The sequence below is a fragment of the Acyrthosiphon pisum genome, chromosome A2, assembly GCF_005508785.2.
Source record: "Acyrthosiphon pisum isolate AL4f chromosome A2, pea_aphid_22Mar2018_4r6ur, whole genome shotgun sequence".
NCBI classification, from domain to species: domain Eukaryota; kingdom Metazoa; phylum Arthropoda; class Insecta; order Hemiptera; family Aphididae; genus Acyrthosiphon; species Acyrthosiphon pisum.
Window position 1 is genome coordinate 112,099,212 of NC_042495.1, and position 23,331 is coordinate 112,122,542.

The following is a 23,331-nucleotide window of genomic DNA, read 5'->3' on the forward strand; positions in this document are numbered from 1 at the left end:
CAAAACACTAAGAAAAATGTTCTGCTTTGGAATATAAAATTAAAACCCAATGTTGTCATTTAAAAAAGTAAAAAACTTAAACAATTATAAGGATAAAAAATATTTAAAAATATAATTTTTAAAGAAAAACGTTGCTTTATAAGCAACTTGAAACTATGTAAAAAAATATTTTCAAAAAAATTTACACTTTTTGAAATAATGAGTGTTCAATGATAAAAAAATCACCCGGTATACCTATCTAAAAAAAAATTTTATATTATGGAATAATATATTTTTATTATAGAATAAAATACCACAAGTTGTCTAAAAAATTATTTACTATAATTGTAATGAACCTATATGTTTTATTCTATAATTTTTAATTCATATAATTACATACAATTTTGCTATATTTTGCACGTGAAATAGTGATACTATAATCTTTGTGTAACATCCTCTAAATAAAACAAGGCTACAGGAAACAAAATTCCACTTCCTCGATTACAAAATAATTTACTAAATTAATGTATTTAATTTGATTAATAACTAAGTTCCTCTTAAACAATATCCATGAAATCATACCTAATAATTTCAATGGATATACATAAATAGTTTTTTTTCAACTTGAAACTTATTTAAAATATTAAGGCATTAAATGAATCAAGAAATTTATATTTTTAGATTTAAGAGATTAAATACTAGCCAGATAAATAAGGTTTTTATTCATTAACAGTTTTTAAATAAAAATAAAAATATACTTAAAGTGTGTGCATACTTAACAATGGACATTATTAAGTAGGTAGATTTCAAGTAAAATATATTTTTATTTAATTAATAAGACCCAAATACGTCCAATGAGCCCCATATTATAAATTATGTAATTATATTTACATTGTGGACAAAATGCATTAGTTTAAATAATACAACAAAATATCAATATAATGATTTACTATTATAATTATTACTATCTAGTAAATTTTTAGTAGCTTTCAAGGTTAAATGTATATAGTTCTACATTCATTTATTATTTATGTTATTGGTTTATTTTGTATAATACCTTATGAGCAGGGAATAGGGACTCTAAGTACCAGAAATTTAAAGCCGAATCATCATATATATATTTAAATGAAAGGCGATATTATGTATATATATTTAAGCTAGTATAAAATTGTTTGAAATAAAACTATATACAGTAAAAAAAAAAAAATTAATACCACTGAATATAATTTGACAAAGCTTAATATTAGACAAATGTTTAGTCTCCAAATTAGACTGCTTCTTTATGAAGTAACATAATATGTAAATTGATAAATAGATAAATAGATAAAGGATCCAATTCGACTAATAAATCCCTTCCTAAGGTTTATAAAATGTATTGCATTGGGTATTACTATCGACAAAAAACAAAATAACTACCTTTTTTAATAATAATATACAAAAAACTTTGAAATAATGCAAATGTTAATGCTTGATTCAATGATTAATATAATATACATAATATAACTAAGAACAGAAATAAATTATATAGCCGTAGTATGAAAAATAATTTTAATTAAATATTTAATGAAAAAATAAGAATAAAATATAAAGTAGATTGCTTCCTAACAACATAAAAACAGAATTGTATGTAATTACTTTTTATTTTTATAATACCTTAAGAAAAAAAAGAAAAAAATCAAAATGAAACTATTTAAAATTATTTACTGTGATCTAGGTATTTTTTCTGTATTTATTTGCTAGACAAAGTTAAGATTTTTAATACGTACCGACTCGTATTTAAGTTAAGAAGTTTGATACGGGTCGGTACGCTTGCTTGTATATTGCACATTTAACTTCTTGAATGTTTGATATCGATACACTCCACTTTCTATCTTAAAAGTATTGATTGTTTCGTAGTTAAAATTATTGCTTTATTGAAAAAATGTTAAAATCCTTAAAATCGTGACTTTGGATACATATCTATATAATAACCCAAAGTTTAATAGTGAATAAACTATATTCAAATTACCCATTTGGTTTTATAAAAGTGAGTAATTACACATAATATAAATATGTATATATATTTATACACATTCACACACACACAAACACACACTTACACATTCATCTACATAAATAATAGAAAATAAATAAATTTAAATTATGACTTATATGTAACTAATAGTTAATGATTAAAGTAGACTAATATTTACTTTCATGGTAACACTCTCTACCTAATAAAAATATGCATAGATTTTTTAATGCAAATATAATAAATAGGCTTCAAAATTTGTAATTGGTAATTGTGAACCATGCTTTATCGTGTTACAAATATAAAATACATAAATGAGGGAAAGTATGAAATAAAATTTACCTTGATTGATTAGACTAATTAATTGTTCAAAGGTGTAATGAGAATAGTTACAGTTAGAACCGAATTGACACTGTCCAGTAGTTCTAAATCGACGACACGGTTGTTTTTGACGTTCCTCAAGAAATAATGTTATTGCGTCTGAAATTATACTTTAACATTGACATTGTATACATTCATGCACTTTTTAAAACTGTATGTACCTTTATACGACGAAAAATAATTTCTTCTGTTCTTTTTGTGCGAGTTGCTGTTGAAATGTAGATTACGACTTGATAAGTTGTCTGCAAACGTTATATTACAGTAATCGCATAATATTTTCTTCACCATTTTCAACCGTACGCCAAATACCGATGTATACCAAATTCATAAAACATTATAAATTTTTGTATAAAAATGTGCACCTAAAATGTAACAATAAAAAGTGTCCTGATTTTTTTTTTATTTTAAACTCAAAGGAAAAACATTATCACTGGAGCAAAAGACACAAATGAGATAACAACAGTGTCAGCAGGTGACACAACTAAAAATTCCATTGAAATAATTACATATTTATTTAGATTCTCTTTGAAAAAACTCAAAATACCACTCAATTTAAATTCAAAAATGCTTTAAATGACATTTTTATAATAAGTTAATTATTGTACTCAAATGGTGGGTCACAACTTGTAGCACAAAATATGTCTACTAGACTATCAGAACAGATAATAAACCAATAAATAAACCATAGTACATAAACTAATTTATGTAATTCGGTCTGGTCCGTTTAAAACTTAAATAAATAAATTGTACTTACTGACTAAACGTTAAGTGGAATACGGAGGAACGTAGTAAAAGCTACAAAAAGCCTTGTTAGTTGTTAGACAGTAAAAATAAAAATAAAATAAGTCACCAAGTGGCAAGTAGGTAACAGCTTAGCTGTTCCCGTGACAATATATATATAAATTATAAACATATTAATGATATTATATTATTTTGTCATGTTCTACCTACAATTGAATAATTATTTTAATACTATATTACTATATCTACTATATAGATGATTCATTTATTATGAACCACTCATTATTTCAAAAAGAAATAATGTTTTTGAAAATATTTGTTCCGCATGGTTTCAAGTTGTTCCAAAATGTTTTTTTTTTTTAAATGTTATATTTTTTATTAGTTTTTTAAATGGTATACAGTTTTAATTTAATCTTTGAAAGTGGAATATTTTTCTGAACGTTTCTATACATAAAAATAAAATGTATGAACAGTAGCATATGGTTTATAACTCATAAGTCATAAATAGTTAAAGTTTAGATGCGCGGAGTCGTGGAAAACGTTTTGCAGAGTAGCCACATACCACTCCAGCACTCCACTCATCTAAGCTTTAAATACTTATAACTCTATTCCTTTTATTAAACATAGTGTATTTACAATCTATACATACAAAGGTATAATCAGTAAGTGTGATGACATAATAACATTAATAACAGAAAAGGAAGGCTCCCAGCAATGCCACCTGACCAGAAATTAGGGTCTTAATTTTTTTTTTTTTTTATATTATATTTTTTAAGTATTGAGTAGATCTCTTGGCCATTGCCTTTTTAGCCTTCTAGGTATAATTGAGGTAGAGGATATACATTTAACTATAGGATTTGGATGAGCTCGAAGCTTTGAGTGAAATTTAATGTAGTAGGTTTTGGCTAAGTCGTTGAGGGTTGGTATGTTCAGGTCTTTGTGGAGGTTTTTGTTGGCGACATACCATGGGGCAGCGGTTATTAGGCGTAGACATATTCCTAAAATTGATTTTTATGTATCAAAATCCTTAAAAAAAATATTCTGATTTCAAAGAATTATTTAAAACTGTGTCCTCATTCAAAAAGTAAAAACTTTAAAATAATTTAAGGATAGAACATATATATTTTTTAAAAACTATTGACATCTGGAAACATGTAAAAAAATATTTTCAAAAACATTAATATTTTTTGAAATAATGAATGGTTTGTGATAAAAAAAAAATCACCATGTAGGTATGTATAATATAAATAATGCTGTAATTAATAATATATTAATATATGATGAATACTAAAGTATGCCAGTGGCGCAATTTCAATGAAAAAACTGGGGATGCTGAAGCACCTAATTTTCCATTTACTTACCTAGTCTACAAATTAAGGAGGTGCTAATAATTGTGTATTGGACATGTCTATGTATGTAATTTTATTATAATAAACATTGTACATTTGCATGCATATGGCATATATAAATATATACCTACTTATTTAAGTGAATAGTTATAGATACAAAATAATAAATCCCTGATAACATTTTCGTAAATAATCTCCTTTCATAAATATAGTCCAAGTTATATCATCAGTCATCATCAGTATCATGATAATTTAGAATATGTACTTTTTATATTATATTATTACTTATTAAATGCAGTATATTATAAATTAACAGTTACTATAATAGTATAATATAGTGTACCTGAGTACATGCATACTATATTACCTAATAATAAATAACAATAGTGAACAGATACACAATTTTCTACCTCAAAATCTCTATAAAAATAATAATTGATAAAAATTCAATAAGTATCAAACTTCTTGTTCTTAACACAATTAATGGTATGAATAAGAATTTAAGTTATTGTTGATGTTGCAAAAAATGTTTTTATACACACTGTGTCTGTTCATGGCTGAGGTATCTACTCCAATTTCAAGGATAAGGATAGTACATTTACAATCTTTGAAATTTTGTTTTTGTAATAGAATCCTATATTAGAAATTGAACAGTAATAGACTTAAATTAGGTAAGTACTTGATGAAAACCAAATAAAATTATACATATGATTTATTAAATTTAATTATTTTGATTGATGAAAACTTATAAATAACAAAAATAATACGCCTGAATCTTATCATAATAATAATATTGGAATAAACAATAACTGTAATTTGTATTAATTATAATATTCAGATGTTTTTATGCATTTTTACACACTGATACACAAATACAAAATGGATATCACAGACATTTTTATTAAGAAGGAAAATATTGTTTTTAGCAACTAAAAGAGAACATACAAATGTAATTTTAATTTTTTTTTTTTTAAATTATTTAATTTTTTATGTTCACTAAATTATAGAACTTTTTGTTTATGATAACAATCATATACAAATAATAATTTTTGTATTGTAATTCGTAACTATTGCACTGTGCATGCATTATATTAGTTATATTATTGATTAAATATACTAGGTTTATTAAATCAATGGTTATATATTATCTATTCCTATATTAAGTATATTTAGTATTCCTATATTAATAATCCTTTATTAAGTTATACTATTCTTACTTATGTATTGTTAAAGTTGACACTAAACACATGAAAAATAAAAATATCAATAATAATTTAATTGAATACGATTATCCATGTTTATTAGTCAAAATACATAACATTAACATACAAATCAATATTATGTTGTACTATTCCATTTTATATAAAACGGATAAAATAATATTCATATAACATGTTGATTTTTTTTTTAAATTTATTCAAAATACTTTTAAAAATGTTGTAGAAAGAAATTCAAATTATTTGAAAAAATAAAGTATAACGTAAATATATTAACGTCTTTCTGTTTTACCAATGCCTCTTTTACCGGCAAACAAGTGTTTAGGTCGTTTGGTTCCAATGAATCTATCAGCTTCACCTTTGAGACCTTGCTTCTTAACTTTCTTCGCAATTGCTTTATGCGCCACTTGTTTAAGTTTCAATTGCATCTGATAAATTCAATAAATAATTTGAGCATTCATATTTATTTTGTAAGCTATTTATATACATGAAGAAAATAGAAATAATACATACCGAAGAGTCACGAACACCAGATTGGTTTCTTGGTACTCTACTCTGACTTCTTGATGTAGATACTGAGCGATGCATAGATCCCAAACGTGGTTTTTTGGCATTTGTTCTTGACTGGGATCTTGTTAATGAACGAGCACGACCGCGAGTTTTTGTGAAATGAGCCTAAAAATTAAAAAAAAAATAATACATAGTTAGAGTAAGTACATTTAAAATTAAAATATTATTACTTCATCAGTGTCCTCCATGTCAACACCAAGATCTTCCATACGGCTTCTAAAGTCTGTAGCACTGCGACCTCGGGCTTGAGCTGGGGCAGTTCTAGGTGTTGTAGGTTTATTAGATTGACGAGATATTCTACTTTCATTACGATTAATAATCTTCCTATCTCTGATCTTTTGAGCCAGCTCTTTAATTTCTCGCAATGTTTCATCAATTTCAATTTTAGGTACAGCATAATATCCAGCTTCTTCTCTAAGTGCTTCTTCTTTTTCAAGTTCTTCAACTTTCTATATTTATTATTATAAAATGTTTAGTAAGATCAAGATTTTATGATAACGTTAGAAAAAATTATACACACATTTTAAGTTTTTTTTAAATATTGTACCTGTAATAATTCAGCATGAATGAAATCAGCAATGTTTCTTCCGTTCCAAAATTCTGGTATTATGTCATATTTAAATTCTTCTGGTAGATCATAACTCTTTTTAAGGTCCAAAATATAATCATCTCCAAGCTCATCTTCCAAATTTTTTTCAAGCTTCTTCTTAAATTCTTGAAGCTCGACCAATCTTTGTTTTTGTAAAACGCTTTCTATGCAAATAAATAAAATAATATGTTATTAATAAATTAAATAATAATTTAATAAGAAATTAGAAATATACCTGGTATACAAGCAGGTCGTTCTTTTTCATCTCGAGTTTTAGGCATTGCTACATGTAAGCGGTTCAAAATTGAATCAACTTTCTTAGCTTGGATTTTGTTTTCAATACGATAAGCAAGGAGAGTATCACATGCCTAACAATAAACACAAAATTATAAACATAAAATATTAAGAAAAAAAAAATAATATCAAAATTACCTGCTGTTTAACTTCCATAACACCTTCATCGGTTACAGCAGACATTGACAACAATGGGACATTATTTTTTTCAAAAATACTTAATGCTTCACGGCCAGCCTCACTTAACTGATCCATAGGTGTAACATCAACTTTGTTACATACTACTAATAATGGCTAAAACAATAGCAAAAAAGGTGTAATAAAACATAAATCAGTAAGAACCACTAAAGATAATATATTTACATAACACATTGCCTTTTTTTAATAGGTACTATAATTTTAGCATTTTACCTTTTATGAAATATAAAATCATTTAGGGTAAAGAAATTTCAAGTTAGAATTAATTCAAAGAACAAATATTTGTGAAACACTTACCTTGTTGGTAAATAATGGTTTTATAGACTCGTAAAGCTTAACTTGTTCAGCAATTGAGTGACCACATTGTTCAGAAACATCTATGAAATAAAGAATAGCTGCTCTCAAATGGGCCAAAGCAGTAACTGCCTGCATTTCAATAACATTTCTTTCTTCTAAAGGATGGTCTAATACTCCTGGGGTGTCCACCACTTGCCAACGTAAATATTTGTAATCTGTATGTCCAACATACAAACTTTTTGTTGTAAATGCATATGAATGGACTTCTACATCAGCCCTGGTTATCTATATAAATATATAAAATCAAATTAAAGTTATTAATTACTAAATTATGAATTTAACATTGTTTACCTTATTTAAGAAACTGGATTTTCCAACATTAGGAAAACCACATAATATTAATGTTCTAGTGTATGGATCAATCGAGGGTAAACGTGATAAATGCTGACGAACTTGTTCTAAATAAACCAAATTGGGAGCTTGCCTTTTCATAATTGTAGCCATTCTTTATTTTGAAAATAAATAAAATAAAACACTATAAATATTAAATCTTCTTTCTGTAAGTAGATAAAAATAATTTACCTTCCAAGAGCTGCTTTCTTCAGCATTTTACAGCGATATAATGAATCACCAAATTTCATAAGACGAACATAATCTTTACCAACACTATGAGCAAAATGTATCTTAAAATGTCATGTCAACAAAATTATAATTATAAAATGTAATTACTTGTCAATAAGATGTCTAGCTTGATTAAGTTGTCCAAGAGCAAGTTTGTAATGGTCCTTATCGTAAAGTATATTCATTAAATCAGCGTAGAACGGATGAATATTCTGCAGGAAATTTCCAAATTATTTAATTACATAAAACATAAAATGTTATTATAATTCAAAATAATCCATACATCTAATTTAGGAAATTCTTGAATGATCATAGACAGGCGCTCATTGAAATTCTGTTGCGTATATCGTACTTTACGCGTATAGAAAGAACGTATTCTTGATATTTTATAATGTTTATGAACAACAGTTGGTGTCTTACGTTGAGTTTTTGATAGCATAATGTTAATAAAGTCCTGAAACAAAAATAAACCATTGGTATTAAATTAGTTACAAACTATATTATAATATAAGAAATTAATATTATATTATATAAAATATTTTATTTTACCTTTGCGGTAGGTACGACCGTGATCTTTTTGAAGTTGTATAAAACCATATTGTCTGATTGATTTTAAATTATACTATACTAAATAAAATATTATTAAAAGTATTTAAGAGTGATTGAATAAAATATATCCAATATAGTAGTGGTAGAGGTTTACTTTGACAACGCAGTACGCATCTGCGTTCCTATATTTCAAAGAAAGGAAAGAAAATATTATCATAACCTTATTTAACACACAACACGTTTTTTATTGCGGTTTAGCCAACCCTTACATATTTATTATCTTTTATCAATTTTCATTATCATAAAAACATTAAAAAAACAAAATAATGCACATTGAACATTATTTAAAAAGAAACTTAATTACTGGCTGTATGATCCTAATTTCTGATTTATATTGTTGAAAAAAAATCCATTTTTATAGTTATTATTTCAATAAGTAAAGACGTAAACTGTAAAGTTTATGTGCTGTATTATTATAACACGTCCTATAAACTGTTTATTCCATGATTAGGTTAAAGTGGTATTCTGTACCTCTCTATGGTTCATACCGACCGTACCCACTTGGTACATTAGTTAGACCAATCATGGGCCAGACGTAAACAGTGAACGCTAACTGGGATAAACATCGTTTTATGCCGAATCTCAAATTAAAAACTCGCTCTGCGGTCTACAACTGTCTACTATTAAAATAATATAATATTATTTAATTCCAGAAATCTAACAAAATGAGTAAAGCCCATCCGCCGGAGTTAAAAAGGTAAATTGTAAAATACAGAAGTCACCGACTCGTTTAAATATTATTCATGGCATGTCGTGTTTAATTCATCTTTCAATCATATCTTTTTATTATTTATAACTTAATAAGAGTTGTATATGGTGACATAAACTGATTCACGCTCTACACAATTACTAAGACCCTTGTGATACCTAGTAATAAATATTTAAAACATTAATAAGTATTTAACTTATGCATATGTCTTTTTTTCAGATACTTGGATAAAAAACTGTCACGTATGAATGCTTCTCTATTATAACTAAAATTGTAATAATATAAAATATTTTTTAATAATGTAATTAATTGTTATTGCAGTAAAATTAAATGCGAATAGACAGGTAGCAGGCGTTCTACGTGGCTTTGATCCATTTATGAACCTTGTATTAGACGAAACTGTAGAAAAAATCAAAGATGGTGTTGTGAATAGTATTGGGATGGTGGTATGTTATTCTTTTCTTATACCGCAAATTAAATAAATATGCGTATTTGAATAAACTTATTTTTTACAGGTTATAAGAGGAGATAGTGTTTTGACTATAGAAGCATTGGATAGGATTGATCAACATTAAGGATATGTATTTCTCTGTAAATAAATACAATGTATGTTAATACAATTTTTCTTATATAATAAATTAATTTAAATATAAGAGTTCATTAGTTTGTACATAATATTAAGTAGGTAAAAAAACCTATTTTTTATCATACAATTACTTTATTCGAGTGACACTAATATAATTGGTTCACACATTAAAGTGATTAAAATACAAAATTCTAAATAACACTAAATTTAATGGATTTAAAAATTGGTTATTTACATGATACAAGTCTTATTGATGCAATAGTTATTCATGTAACATTTTAAACACAGTTTAAATAACATAATAAACTTCAATATTTTTTTTCTGGTGACATAGTTTGTACTTCATTTCTTATTTTTAGTAGTATTTTCTAATAAATCTCTGCCTAAATTACATGATATATTAGTAATGTGTCTTTCCAAGTTTTCTAATAAATCACTGTTATTACATTCATCAATTTTTTGTAATGTATTCATCATCAATTTTTTCAATCTTGTTTTTACACTTTTAAGGTTTTCTGCTTTCATATTTAGTTTATATATGTCATTATTTTTTGAGTGATCGCATAATTTAACATTTTTAATACAATGTTGTGAAATGGAAGATTCTGTGCAATTTCGGGTATATTTTGTATGATCTTGGTTTTCACTATTAATAGGTTGTGAATTAGGATGCTCTGTGCATTTTTTAGTATATTTTGTATGATCTTGGTTTCCATTTTTTATAGGTTGTTGTGAATTAGGAGGTTCTGTGCAATTTTGAGTATACATTGTATGATCTTGGTTTCCATTTTTAATATTTTGTTGTGAATTAGGAGGTTCTGTGCAATTTTGAGAATACTTTGTATGATCTTGGTTTCCATGTAACCGTATTTCTCTATGATCTTCATTTTGATAAGTTTCCGGGTTTGCTTGAAATATTACAGTTAAATGAACATGTTCGCAAATAATTATTTTTGATAAAAAGTCTGAGCATGTACAAGAGTATGTATGGTAACAAATATTACAATAGTTACAATAAGAATAACAATTATTAGCAGAACATGATACCACGTCATTTTTAGTGACAAAATAAACTTCTTGATTAAAATTATTTGAAGAAAAAGTTGAAACTAAAACATTTCCCATAGAAATTCTCCAAACATTTTCATGAATTTGGCTCACAAAAGATAATGCAAGTTGAGAAGAAATAAAATGTCTTTTATTAGCCTCTGTCGTATTTGGTAACGAGTCGATAGCGGGAAGTTCAACTGCTTCTTGAACCAGTTCATAATTTGTTTTATTTTTTGATAGTTGCACTTTTGGCAATATAATATTAACATTATACTTTTTTGAAATGTTTAATATATCTCTTCGTTTTATTAAATGTTTTCTTTCAGTTTGTTTAGATAATCGATCTTCTTTAAATGATGACAATATATCTTCAATATTAACTCCTTGTAATAATTTAGAAGCTATTTCTTGTTTATCACCTTTAGGGATTCGTAAATGTATAAGTTCAGCTTCATGTCCATAATGTGTATGGTGTATAACAGCTTGAACAGTTCCATCAATTTTATTTATAGTTAGAGTTATTGAAGATGTACAATTATTATTAATTTTAAGAATTCCTTGAGATTTTAACTTTCGTCTTCGACTTTGTAATGCACTCTGGTAACTACCTGAACGGTTGCAATACCAATATTCTACTCTACGTCCACTACGTGTTAAATTTTTACGATGGTAAAAGCAACTGCAAGTTTCTGATTCATAATTAACTTTCCAATTTAAAAAGTCTGAAAATAATAATATAGCATTAAATTAATAATAAAATATAATTTAATTCATTACTAAATATTATTTAATATTTTCTCCTCATTTGATTTTGTAAATAAATTATTAAAAATATGATGCAACAGAATATAGTTAAATCAACAGTAGAGACAAACGGAGAAAAAATAGTTCAAAAACAAAAATCTCAAATACTTTGAATATGCCTTTTAGGCAGGCATATTAAGCGTACCAAAAATCAAAATTTGAACAGATTACTTATTAAAAGAACAAAATATATAAGATTCATGTTTTAGAAATTATATTTTTAAAATGTATTGATAAGTAGTTTAGAAACTCAAGAAAGTTGACACCTTACTCAACACTTTATATCTAATGTATTATGTTGTATATAATAAATAACAAAGCTAGAAAAAAAAAAAATTAGATTAAGTTTAGAAGCAACTATGTAAGTAAAATATATAATATTTTACTAAACCGAAACTATGATATAATATTCTCTAAAATTGTATTATTAGTTTGCTATCAAAAAGGTACTGCCTAATTTGCTGAACTAGTGAACTATTATTAATTATTTGCATATTATTGAGAGATGTCTACTCCGTTTAAAGATTATAAACGCTCAAATTTATGTGGTAGATACTCGAATCTATTAGCTGATTTTAATATGGTACAACCCATGTCCTATACCATGTACAAAATTTGATATTTCTGCAACAGGTAACTTGAAGATAAAATTTGCATCATATATGATGCGGCAATTTGAAACATTGTAGGTAGTTGTATGGGTGTATTATAAATTGTAATGGAACTTCTTCACTTTCAGCCTATTTGAATTTTGTTTGCCAACGCTATGGACCCAGTTCAGTAAATTAGACCAATATTATAATATCTGATAAGCTTCATCAACTAACACAGTATTTTGCACCTATTAACTCTGTGATTTGTAATGGAAAATATCAAACATTTGAACCATTAAATTCTAGGTAGTAAGTAAATAACTATTATGTACCTAATCAAGTTTTCAATAAAAAATAAAACTGAAAATATCCATATAATTTACCAGAATATGTATGAAATTTTTTGTCCTCAACATCAAATTGTATTTGGTGCTTCTCATTTAAATGTTGTCGAAAGTCTCTTATGTACTTAAACGTCAATGAACATCCAGGTTCATTACATTTAGTTTTGCCAGTTACAACCTGTTGTTTAGGACGTAGTTGACACTTTTTTATATGTCTGTAATAACCGCCTTTAGACAGAAAACTCTTTTCACACCCACATTTGAATCGTTTAGTTGACCGGACGTTACTAGGGTTTTGATTACCATTTATGTAAATGAGTTCACATTTAGAAACTGGATATTGCGAAAAACATTTTTTGCCAGGGTTTTGGGCATATTCACAAAGCCTGATATGTTTGCGTAATTGACGTTTTCGGTTGTAAGATTGATCACAAACGCAAAAATATTGTGGAACAAATTTGTTTTTAGACATTTAAATTTTAAACTATAACTTTAGTGGTGTATTATAAAAGCAGACTTCGATTTTACAATTAGAAAACTCGGTTTGTAATTTTTAAATCACTTTCATGTTAAATGTTAATAATTAACTATTTAGTATATATTTTTGTTCAAATAATTATTAACCTGAACTTTTTAGTTTTTAGTTAAGAATTTGGATTTAAATGTTATCATTATTCAAACATTCAATAGATAAAAAACTACTGTTATCAATTGCATACTATTTCATGCTTAGATCATATACTAGTATATTTTGATCTAAGATTTCATGCATATTTGCATAATTGTAAGATCTTCAGTTATTTTAGCCTATTACTACTACTACCATTAGGTTTTGCAACTAAATACATATTTTTTTAAATTTGTTATTTATCTTTTGTACTAATATATAGCAAGGTGTATTGATACACCTTATATATAGAGAGGCAACAATCATAGAAAAGAGATTATATGGCAACACTGCCGTAAAATAATTGATTGTAACTAGAGTTAGGTACACGATGTAGGTAAAACCTACATCGTGGTTAGGTAATAACACGATTTAAGATATACCTTAAATCGTGGGTAATAAGCACGGACTACTAGTAGACTGTAGTAGCACAGAATAAATAAATGGTAGTAGTCCGTGGTAATAAGTGATTGTGAAGTAATACGATAAGGATAAGAGATTACTTGACGACCGACGTGCCTCGTGCTCACAAGTCACAGGCGACACTACTTACCTACTGGCGAGTGGCTATTGCTATCGCCTGGCGTCTACCAGTGTCCAGTCTCCAGTGTCCACTGTCAGAGGATTACAAGAAATAAAAAAAGTAAATAACAATTTAACAAAATTAAATTTATATATTATAAATAAATAATTTACATCGCTAGATTTGTAAACTATTACCTACATATTTGACCAATACACAATCATTTTATAACACCTAACATTTTTATTCTGCTTTCAGCTCTAAAAAATAGTGTTGATAACCATCCCTTCCTCGTGAAAATTATTGGTATACCCATAGACCCATTAACTAATTTATAATACTAATTTAAATATTTAGTTAACAGGTCTATGGATGTACCTACATGCATTTTTACATTTATTTTTTTTCTTCAAATATTTGACCCTAGGAAATACTCATAGAGTTAATATAGATACTTAAATACTTTAATGTTGATCTATTGATTTTGGGTGTTAATCAAGTCTGTCCAGCCTTATTTATTTTTCAAAATTTATCATTGAACTGTATTCTCCTGTCATGCCAAATTAATTTGGTTAATTATCTGTTCTAATCCAAATCCCAATCTTCTGGTCTTGTTGAACATAGTCTCTTTACTAAGATTTTTTCAACTTTTCTTCTTTCCCAATTTTTTTAATTATGATTTGAGGTACCTATCAATTACTAATACTATAGGAATAATTAATTATTATAAAAGTTTTCTACACAACTTACCTACTTAGTTTTAGAAATTTGTTTTTTATAAAATTCGATCAAAATACAGTTTTTTTTCAAAATTATAACAAACAATTAAATTTAGTTAAGGAGATAAACACTAAACTGATCTCACACACTTACTGTAAAGCACAGATGACATATAGGTAAATTCAAGACTTATTAGGACCTTTGTCTAACTAATTTAATTCATAATCAATTTGTATAACCTTAGGAATTTATTAATTGCAATAAATAGAGGTACACACATTACATATGTATATGTATATGTAGACCTAAAAATATAAGGTTAATAACTAATACACATTTGACTTATTGAATTAAATTACTAATTCAATATATTTTTGTAGGTAAAAATGGCTAAAACAAGCTCCGCTTCTAAGGCGCCTAGAACTCAAGGGTTCAATAGGTCTGCCCATAGTATGAATCCAGAACGTAAAACTGAAAATCTCAAAGGTGTAGCAAAGGTGAGAACAAAAGCTACCATAAAAAGATTGCAAATGTATAGAAACTTCAAAGCCAAACGTGATAGGAAAGGTAAAATCATTCATGCAGCACCATTTCAAGGTTGGTTACCATGTGGTGCTCAGGCTCGTGTAGAACCTAATCGTAAATGGTTTGACAATACTAGAGTCATTGGGCAAAATGCTCTACAAAAATTTCAAGAAGAATTGGGTAAAGCAGTTAAAAACCCATATGATATAATTATGAAACCTACTGGATTGCCAATTACCCTTTTAAATGAAAAAAAAAAAACATGAACGCGTACATATTCTTGAAACTGAAAGTTTTGAAAGTGTCTTTGGTTCCAAAAAAACCCGCAAACGTCCAAATATATTGGTAAGGGATGAACAACAATTATCGGAAACTGTAAATTCTATCAATGAGTCATATTCAGATGATAAAGATTTGGACTTGGAAAGAGAGGATACAGGAGAAAGAACTGCTCCTCGGGATTGGATAATGGCTGCTGGTCAGAGTAGACGTATTTGGGGTGAATTGTATAAAGTAATTGACTCATCGGATGTTGTTGTAATGGTTTTGGACGTAAGGGACCCTACTGGAACACGCTGTCCTCATATTGAGAATTTTTTAAAAAGAGAAAAACCTCATAAGCATTTAATATTTGTATTAAACAAAGTTGATCTAGTACCTGTTTGGGTTACTCAGAGATGGGTTGCTATTCTCAGTTCTGAATATCCAACAGTAGCATTTCATGCTTCACTTACTCATCCTTTTGGAAAAGGTGCTGTGATTAATTTAATGCGACAGTTCACAAAATTACATTCTGAACGTAAACAAATCAGTGTTGGTTTCATAGGATATCCCAATGTTGGTAAGAGTTCTGTTATCAATGCTTTACGATCTAAAAAAGTTTGTAAAGTAGCTCCAATTGCTGGTGAAACTAAAGTTTGGCAGTATATAACATTAATGAAAAGGATATTTCTCATTGACTGCCCAGGAGTAGTATACGACGCCGCTAATTTAGAAACAGATACTGAAAAAGTATTAAAGGGTGTTGTTAGAGTTGAGCTTGTGCCAGATCCAGAACAATATATACCACCTTTAATGGAACGAGTAAAAGCTGAGCATTTGTCTAAAACTTATGGAATAGAAAGTTGGGAGGATAGTGAAGATTTCTTATCGCAGTTAGGTTTAAAATCTGGTAAATTGTTAAAAGGAGGTGATGCGGACCTAGCCTTATGTGCTAGAATGGTATTAAATGATTGGCAAAGAGGAAAAATTCCTTATTATAATCCACCACCTGGTTTCGAAGAACCTCTATCAGCTATTGATCAAGAACCAATAACTAAGAGAACTGACTTGAATGTTGCTGTAGAAAATGATTCTGACGATGAAACTGTAAATACTTCTTTACCCACTAAAGAGGATGAAAATGCTACTTCAACTGATAGTGATGAGGAAGAAGAGAAAAAGAAAGAAAAAGAATTAAAACTGCAAGAAGCACATGATGCTTATATCAGTAGTCTAACAAGCAAACAAAAAAGAAGCTTGATGTTACGAAATAAAAAGAAAAAGGTTGGGAGTGATTTTTATGATGTTACAAATGTTAAAAATCGTAATAGAGATCGTAAAATTCCAAAAACAAAATAAAATGAACTTTTGTTTAAAATATATTATGTTTTTCATACTAAGTTGTGTTATATTTTTTATTTCAATTTAATATCTATAGAAACTGGATTCTACTTTTATAATCATGTATATATTAAAAGAAATAATTAATAGGTATTAAGGTTATATTTAGGACCGATTTCACCAACACAGTTAATCACGGTTAAAGTTAACTGGAGTTTAATCGGCCGAATTTAGCCGGTTAAATATTTGTTATCAGTCAATTAAGCATTAACCGTGATTAACTGTGTTGTGAAATCGGCCCTTAGTATTTTACGTATAATATGTAATTAAACAAGATTAACATCTGTTGGAAAAACTTAACTTTTTCAAGTAAAATTATCTATACTATGTTCAAATAAGAATAGACCTTGGCAGCCGGCTTGTGCGCAGGGACTTGGCAATACAACACAGCAGGTATATAGATTAGTCATTTGGTGGGAGTGATAAACAAGTGTTACCTGACTACTGCTGTTGAGGTCTGTTCTTATTTTGAAGAGAGTATAGTAATTAATATATAAAATGTGAGTTTAGTTAGAAATTGATTGATAATAAAACTATCAAGTAAAATTTAAGACTAAAAGCCATATAAGTACATTTGATAATTACAGTGAATTTATTCAATGGATATTCAAGGATATTGGTTTGTATATCGTTTTGGTTTTGGAGCACTTTTTTATCACAAAAGTTACACATTAATTACAAATAGAAATAATTTAGAAACAAACAATTACCTACTAGGTATGTTCAGATTAAAAATGAAAGAAATCTATATTTTAAAAATCAATGCAAATACAAAATATAATATTATTTACAAAACAAAAATAATATCCAAATTTAATAATAAAAATTAACTAATTTTGTTGCATAAATTATTATCCAACCAATAGTTTACATGCTTTAAACTTAAAATATCTGACTTACATTTATTTTATTTTTCACTCAGGAATGTTCAATTAATAATTATAAATATTTTATTCTTATATTTAAGTATTTAACTATCGTTAAAGAATATATATTATATACACAACTGTTTAAATACACTTAACATTAAAATAACCCTGTTTTACGAGGTAAAAATCTGTTACAACTAAATGATTCACATAAGCATTTAACTTCGGACAAATTATTTTGAGGGCAAGATCCTTCACCTCCGTAATGATATGTAATTTCTTCATTACACTGAATATCTTTTATTGCAAAAATTGCTAGCCTTGGAATTAACGAATCGACCCGCACTGGCACAATCATACAATTGGGTTCACAACTATGATTAATATATCGACCAATATTTCCAATAATGGTAGAATCAATTACGGTAGTAGTTACATTTCCGGAAAAGTGTTCGTTTATCACAAATATATAATTTTCGTGATCTAAATTAGAACGTCTTTCTGCTTCAGTTAAATCAATTATTTCTCCAGCATATTCACAAACAAATTGTCCTCTTTCAATATAAATATCAGTATATAATCCATAGCCTTTGCTGCACTGAGAAATGCGCAAGCCAATTCTTGGTCCAAGTTGAACAATTCGATTTTGACACAAAGTACACTTACATAAATCATTACATTCATAAATAAACCTATTAATTGAAATTAGTTTACCAAAATTGTCATAATTATTATAGCCAGCTGAACTAATGCATTCGCAACTTGAAGTTTGACACAAATTAGTACAATTACACATTTGATTTGGACAGCTATTTAAATCATTCATATTACAACCAGGTCCTGGAATGTTTGTTGAAGAATATATAAGTGAATCATCAATATGATCATAATTATCTTCGCTTTGATTATTACTAAACATTATTAGAACAGTTGTATTTGCAATTTATTATTTATAACTGAAACAAAAATAAGAAGGTACCATAATTAATATATAATTTAAAAAAAAAATAGTACATATTAGTATACACCAAATTACAAAAAAAGAAATACTTAAAATCCACAATGTCTAATAGTGTAGTGCAGTTTAATTCTAGATCCTATACGTTAATGGTTTTTGAACTATGAACTAGAATATCAAAACTCTAAGCTAACATTGACCAATGATGTTTGTTTAGTTTAATTGTTCAAGTTTTTTTTTGGCGGGTAATTGCTCCAAAAAATTAAGCAACGGGTATATTTGTAGTCAATAAATACAATGATAAATATTATTGTGTACCTACTACCTAAGTAGGTCCATGCTAACTTTCATTGGTGCTCCAGGACAATAATATTTGGCTCCCCTATTTAAATATCTGTTACCCTTTAAAATATTACAACTTTTGCCGCCCTTAGGCACTTGCCTAAGTTAAATTGATAACTTTCAAAAATATGAAAATAATTTACATTGTATTCCATATGTTCTACTTCTATTATTGAAGTATTGAGATTTACTGATACAGTTAATTATTAATTATTAAATTTGATTTATTGACTAAAACATAATAATATTCATAAATTGTTCATATTTCAATATTTTTGAACTATTGTGAAATGGTTAGGAAGTATAAAAGCATAAAAGATTTCATCCCATTTCAACATTACACACATTAAAGACTATCCAAATTTAATTGACATATAGTATAATATAAGTTATGACTTCATGAGTATGTAAAATATTAACATTTGAAAATGCTCATAATTCACTTAAAATTTTAATAAAGTAAAAAAACCAAAGAAAGAACTCAGATAATGTTCTTACATTTAAGTTAGATAATAGGTCAATTTACTCTATTTAAGCTAAAAATAAAAAATTGGAATCGCTGGACAGCCTGGACATATATTTTGGTATATTATGTGTTAGTATAGTTAAACGGAGACTATATTATATTATGCGGGTAAGATGTGCTTTTAAAACATTAATATAGTGATATAGACATTCAAAGTTATTTCCTATACATACCATACATACCATAAAATATAATGGAATGATGATTTTTTATAGTTTATTGTAATTTTATAAATTTCCCTTGAACAAGAGAAGTAGAAGTAGAAGTAACTGCTTCATAAGCCATTTTTGATAGTGATCTTACACCAGGGATCTTTGAAACACCCCATAAAAGTAAACCATAGGCAGAAACTTTGATGACAACTTTAATAACTTTGCTACTTCTTGATTGAGGTGGAATTCTAAACAAAAATATATATCAACATTTTAGATTTTGGACTAAAATATTTTTCTTAAATTTAATAATTGTGTACAATACCAAATACTTTTATTTAATCTTAGTAGTAAAGTAAAATTTGTAAATGTTGTATTTAAGCATATTCATTAAAGATATGTAATAAAATCAACTAATAACTTACATAATTAGTTCTGCAATTTGCTCATCAGAAATTTTTTCCCAATATTTTTTAATACCAGCAACGTGACCTAATCCAACTACGCCAACAATAACTTGAGGTCCTATTTTAAATTATATTTACTATTATTATTATCATTCAAACTTTTATAAATAAACAAAAAACAATTTTGCATTTATTCTATTACTAACTTGAATTAAATATATTAGGCTTATTGCCAGTTTTTTCAATTACAAAACCAGCGCAATTTTGTAAACTATAAGTTAAGAACTTATCTCTTTCATCAACTATTACTCTCTCCAACTCTGGATAGTCAGCAGCCATTTCATGCATTAAAGTTTCTAGTAAGTCCTTGTTTTTAAATTTTTCGACATCTTCTTTTCTAATTGTAATAAATATTTAAAAGTTTATAAATTATATTTGATAAAAAGTAATATGAAAACTTACGTAATTTTAAAATCCGCAGTAAATAACAAGTGTGCCAAAAGTTTAATGCTTTTTGGCCAGCTCAACATTGAAATCACTCTTTTTATAGTGATATCAACTGGTCTATCACCTAGATAAATGTGGCTGTTATATTTTTTAGCCTAAATTTTAATTTGAAAAAAAAAATATAAATATACATGTAATTATATCGGCCATAATAGGAAAAATTGTATGAAATTAATACTTCAATGACAGCTCTACGAAATTCACCACCTGGTATCATGCCAAGATCACGAGATATATTTGCTGATATATTTATCATCAGTTGATAAAATATACCTTGAGTAAGGCCTAATTTTTTAATTGACCCTTTCAAATCTTCTATAAAAATCAAAAATCAAAAATCAAATTATAAATTTTTATTAGTTGCGTTATTTCAAATCATAACAAAGTATTCAATATTAATTATATATTATATTTTTATCTCGAGGGGTGGACAGGGGTGGTATATGGGAATAGTGTATAAAGATAATTGATAAGTGATAACTATTATAGGTTTTATACATTTATTTTTATTATAAGCGGATATTTTTTAAATATGTAACATTAACAATTTAATTAATTTAACTATTTACTATTACACATTATACATTGATTTTGTTCAATCAACTAAATATTATGTAAGTATGTCTAATCTAGTCATCTACACACCCTTCCAATTACTCTTAAAATCTGGACCCCTTCCTAAAATTAATATTACCATTTACTAGGGTTATTTATAAAATATTTATAAAAATTAGTTAATTTTTTGACTCATACTATTATTTAATAATATGATTGAAGCTGTTATTTCATATTTGGTGTTAGTCTATCAGTCAACAGCTGTGTCTTGTATTTGTGTTGGATATAATTTATATGTATCATTACTTTTTGTACATATTTATTAAATTATACATTTTTACTAAACTGTATTTCTAGCTATGTTGCTTCTAGAATGACAATTCGTTAGAAATTCAAGAATATCAGTGATATTTTTTTTTTGTAATGAAAATGTAACAGATTTGTAGTTACTTTTCTATTGGAAAAATAAGATAATTTTATTTAAATAATGAGTTAAGTAATTTATCGAACCCTCTACTCAAATGTCTACCATACATTAAAACATAAGGCTGTCAAAAGTTCAAACTTTAGACTCGATCTCAGGATATTTTTGGTTTCGCTATTTTTAGTTATGTAGTATCTTCGTAAAAATGAATCAATAATATAAATACCTAATGTAATGCCTGAAACATTGGCAATAGTGGATTCATCAATTGTTAATATGCTATTCCTGTTATAGCATAATTCTATTACAACAACATCTGGTTTGACTGCATTTATTACCTGTTAAATAAAAAAAAACAATAATATAAGTGAATATTATATTTTATATTTTATATCTTAATATACTTGAGCAACATCTTCTTGGCTCTCTTCACTAAAATGAGCAGTACCAACAAGATAAACTACAGAACCGTTTGATGATTTTAGTACTGTGACAGTGTCTGGAAAAGTAACTTGATTGTCTACCATTTCAAATGTTTTTAGTAACTCAAATAAAAATAAAAATTTAAGTTATTAAAATTAAACGTAATTGTTAATATTGAAATGAAATTACGAAAATATATTATTACATCAGTCAAAATTATTCAGGTATAGTCAACAAGGTAATTTACTAAAATGTAAATGTTGTTGACGAATTGTTAATATAATCACCTTTTTACTGTTTAAACGTAGTAGGTAGATTAGTCTTAAGTCTACTACCATACTACTTAGTACTTACTAATTAAGAGATTGTTTTTATTTTGAAAAGAATATTAAAGTTTTGAATAATATTATTATCTAATCAGATATCACAAGACACGTAATCAATTTTCAGACAAGATTAAAAAACAAACCACGGTTTAATATCAGCTATCTTCAAAGACCGTGGTCCTATTCATGTTTTTATTGTCTATGGTTGTGATCCGTGTTTGACAAAGAACTTCTTAATAAATGTCTTGTTACTAGTAAGTTGTGGTGGGAATTATGAAAATATGAACATTGACCATTCAGTATTGTCAGTGAACTGAATGACGCATTCAATGTTAAAATGTTAAATAAACATAGGGTGAGCAAGACGTGTACGGTACTGAAGTACAGTTCAGCTGCACGGCATTGTGTGCCTATGATTGTAGTGGATGTGTTAAATTTGAATTCAATGATATATCATTGTATATGAAAAACGGAATTTGTCATCAGAAACAATCCTTCTTATTATTGAAAATCAAATCATTATTTTTAACATTTGTTGTGGATACATACACCAAAAAAAAGAAAACACATCTTTGTAAATTCAATACATAAAAATATGGCTAAGTCTGACATAGTCAGATTTAATAACCAAAATAATAGAATATAATTGATTTTTGTTACTATGAGTAACAGCCAACAGGATCACCAGTAACCAGGTTGTTAAAGGTGAGTGCGCTTTTTTCGAGCACTGCGAGGCAGTGGTTGACAAGGAAACATGGGCCATGATGGGTATATATTGAAGTCTGTATCAATATCTTTCTCAA

The 23,331-nt window shown here is 27.1% G+C and overlaps 7 protein-coding genes across 8 annotated transcripts in view; 2 read left to right on the forward strand and 5 right to left on the reverse strand.

The window, feature by feature from the left end:
* The window catches only part of LOC100165284 (TATA box-binding protein-like protein 1), a 5,465-nt gene extending 2,680 nt beyond the window's left edge, over positions 1-2,785 (reverse strand). The window contains exons 1-2 of one of the 2 annotated variants that reach the window (XM_008181944.2): positions 2,533-2,785; positions 2,333-2,470 (exon numbers count right to left, since the gene is read on the reverse strand). The gene's annotated coding sequence lies outside the window, so the exon portion shown is untranslated. Of the gene's footprint in view, positions 1-2,332; positions 2,482-2,532 lie in introns of both variants that reach the window. The other variant, XM_008181945.3, reaches the window with a different exon arrangement.
* A 2,943-nt stretch (positions 2,786-5,728) lies between these two features.
* On the reverse strand, positions 5,729-8,996 carry LOC100163898 (nucleolar GTP-binding protein 1). The gene is made up of 12 exons (XM_008181946.3): positions 8,797-8,996; positions 8,531-8,701; positions 8,356-8,459; positions 8,209-8,292; positions 7,978-8,131; positions 7,627-7,911; positions 7,270-7,425; positions 7,073-7,205; positions 6,796-7,001; positions 6,419-6,697; positions 6,192-6,353; positions 5,729-6,106 (listed from the first exon to the last, which is right to left on the reverse strand). The coding sequence occupies exons 1-12, from the start codon at positions 8,842-8,844 to the stop codon at positions 5,951-5,953; spliced, it is 1,938 nt and encodes a 645-aa protein (XP_008180168.1). The 5' UTR covers positions 8,845-8,996; the 3' UTR covers positions 5,729-5,950.
* Positions 8,997-9,381: 385 nt separating this feature from the next.
* LOC100167308 (probable small nuclear ribonucleoprotein G) lies at positions 9,382-10,225 on the forward strand. Its single transcript, XM_001949352.5, has 4 exons — positions 9,382-9,553; positions 9,785-9,807; positions 9,887-10,011; positions 10,081-10,225. Exons 1-4 carry the CDS (start codon positions 9,522-9,524, stop codon positions 10,138-10,140), a joined length of 240 nt encoding a protein of 79 aa, XP_001949387.1. The 5' UTR covers positions 9,382-9,521; the 3' UTR covers positions 10,141-10,225.
* A 115-nt stretch (positions 10,226-10,340) lies between these two features.
* Positions 10,341-13,594, reverse strand: LOC100169368. The gene is made up of 2 exons (XM_001949315.5): positions 12,982-13,594; positions 10,341-11,923 (listed from the first exon to the last, which is right to left on the reverse strand). Exons 1-2 carry the CDS (start codon positions 13,412-13,414, stop codon positions 10,494-10,496), a joined length of 1,863 nt encoding a protein of 620 aa, XP_001949350.2. The 5' UTR covers positions 13,415-13,594; the 3' UTR covers positions 10,341-10,493.
* A 361-nt stretch (positions 13,595-13,955) lies between these two features.
* On the forward strand, positions 13,956-17,038 carry LOC100570148 (nucleolar GTP-binding protein 2). The gene is given in 3 exon segments (XM_008181947.2): positions 13,956-14,252; positions 15,233-15,628; positions 15,630-17,038. Coding segments are annotated over 2 exon segments (1,758 nt in total). The 5' UTR covers positions 13,956-14,252; positions 15,233-15,238; the 3' UTR covers positions 16,998-17,038.
* A 572-nt stretch (positions 17,039-17,610) lies between these two features.
* LOC100164596 (traB domain-containing protein) lies at positions 17,611-22,589 on the reverse strand. The gene is made up of 8 exons (XM_001949215.5): positions 22,184-22,589; positions 22,006-22,117; positions 20,979-21,115; positions 20,756-20,895; positions 20,500-20,690; positions 20,312-20,411; positions 19,917-20,134; positions 17,611-18,864 (listed from the first exon to the last, which is right to left on the reverse strand). The coding sequence occupies exons 1-7, from the start codon at positions 22,304-22,306 to the stop codon at positions 19,951-19,953; spliced, it is 987 nt and encodes a 328-aa protein (XP_001949250.2). The 5' UTR covers positions 22,307-22,589; the 3' UTR covers positions 17,611-18,864; positions 19,917-19,950.
* LOC103308507 (probable histone-lysine N-methyltransferase set-23) lies at positions 18,066-18,827 on the reverse strand. The gene has a single exon (XM_008181963.1). The coding sequence runs from the start codon at positions 18,825-18,827 to the stop codon at positions 18,066-18,068; it is 762 nt and encodes a 253-aa protein (XP_008180185.1).
* Positions 22,590-23,331: the final 742 nt, after the last annotated feature.

Coding starts and splice junctions, on each gene's coding strand:
- LOC100163898 (XM_008181946.3), bottom strand. CDS start 8,844: ATGGTTTTATACAACTTCAAAAAGATCACGGTCGTACCTACCGCAAAG. Junction 7,912..7,977: donor AATCCAGTTTCTTAAATAAG/GTAAACAATGTT, acceptor ATATTTATATAG/ATAACCAGGGCTGATGTAGA. Junction 7,426..7,626: donor AACCATTATTTACCAACAAG/GTAAGTGTTTCA, acceptor CTATTGTTTTAG/CCATTATTAGTAGTATGTAA.
- LOC100167308 (XM_001949352.5), top strand. CDS start 9,522: ATGAGTAAAGCCCATCCGCCGGAGTTAAAAAG. Junction 9,554..9,784: donor CATCCGCCGGAGTTAAAAAG/GTAAATTGTAAA, acceptor TCTTTTTTTCAG/ATACTTGGATAAAAAACTGT. Junction 9,808..9,886: donor CTTGGATAAAAAACTGTCAC/GTATGAATGCTT, acceptor TTGTTATTGCAG/TAAAATTAAATGCGAATAGA.
- LOC100169368 (XM_001949315.5), bottom strand. CDS start 13,414: ATGTCTAAAAACAAATTTGTTCCACAATATTTTTGCGTTTGTGATCAA. Junction 11,924..12,981: donor AAAATTTCATACATATTCTG/GTAAATTATATG, acceptor TATTATTTTCAG/ACTTTTTAAATTGGAAAGTT.
- LOC103308507 (XM_008181963.1), bottom strand. CDS start 18,827: ATGTTTAGTAATAATCAAAGCGAAGATAATTATGATCATATTGATGAT.
- LOC100164596 (XM_001949215.5), bottom strand. CDS start 22,306: ATGGTAGACAATCAAGTTACTTTTCCAGACACTGTCACAGTACTAAAA. Junction 20,691..20,755: donor ACTGCGGATTTTAAAATTAC/GTAAGTTTTCAT, acceptor TATTACAATTAG/AAAAGAAGATGTCGAAAAAT. Junction 20,135..20,311: donor CAAATTGCAGAACTAATTAT/GTAAGTTATTAG, acceptor ATTTTTGTTTAG/AATTCCACCTCAATCAAGAA.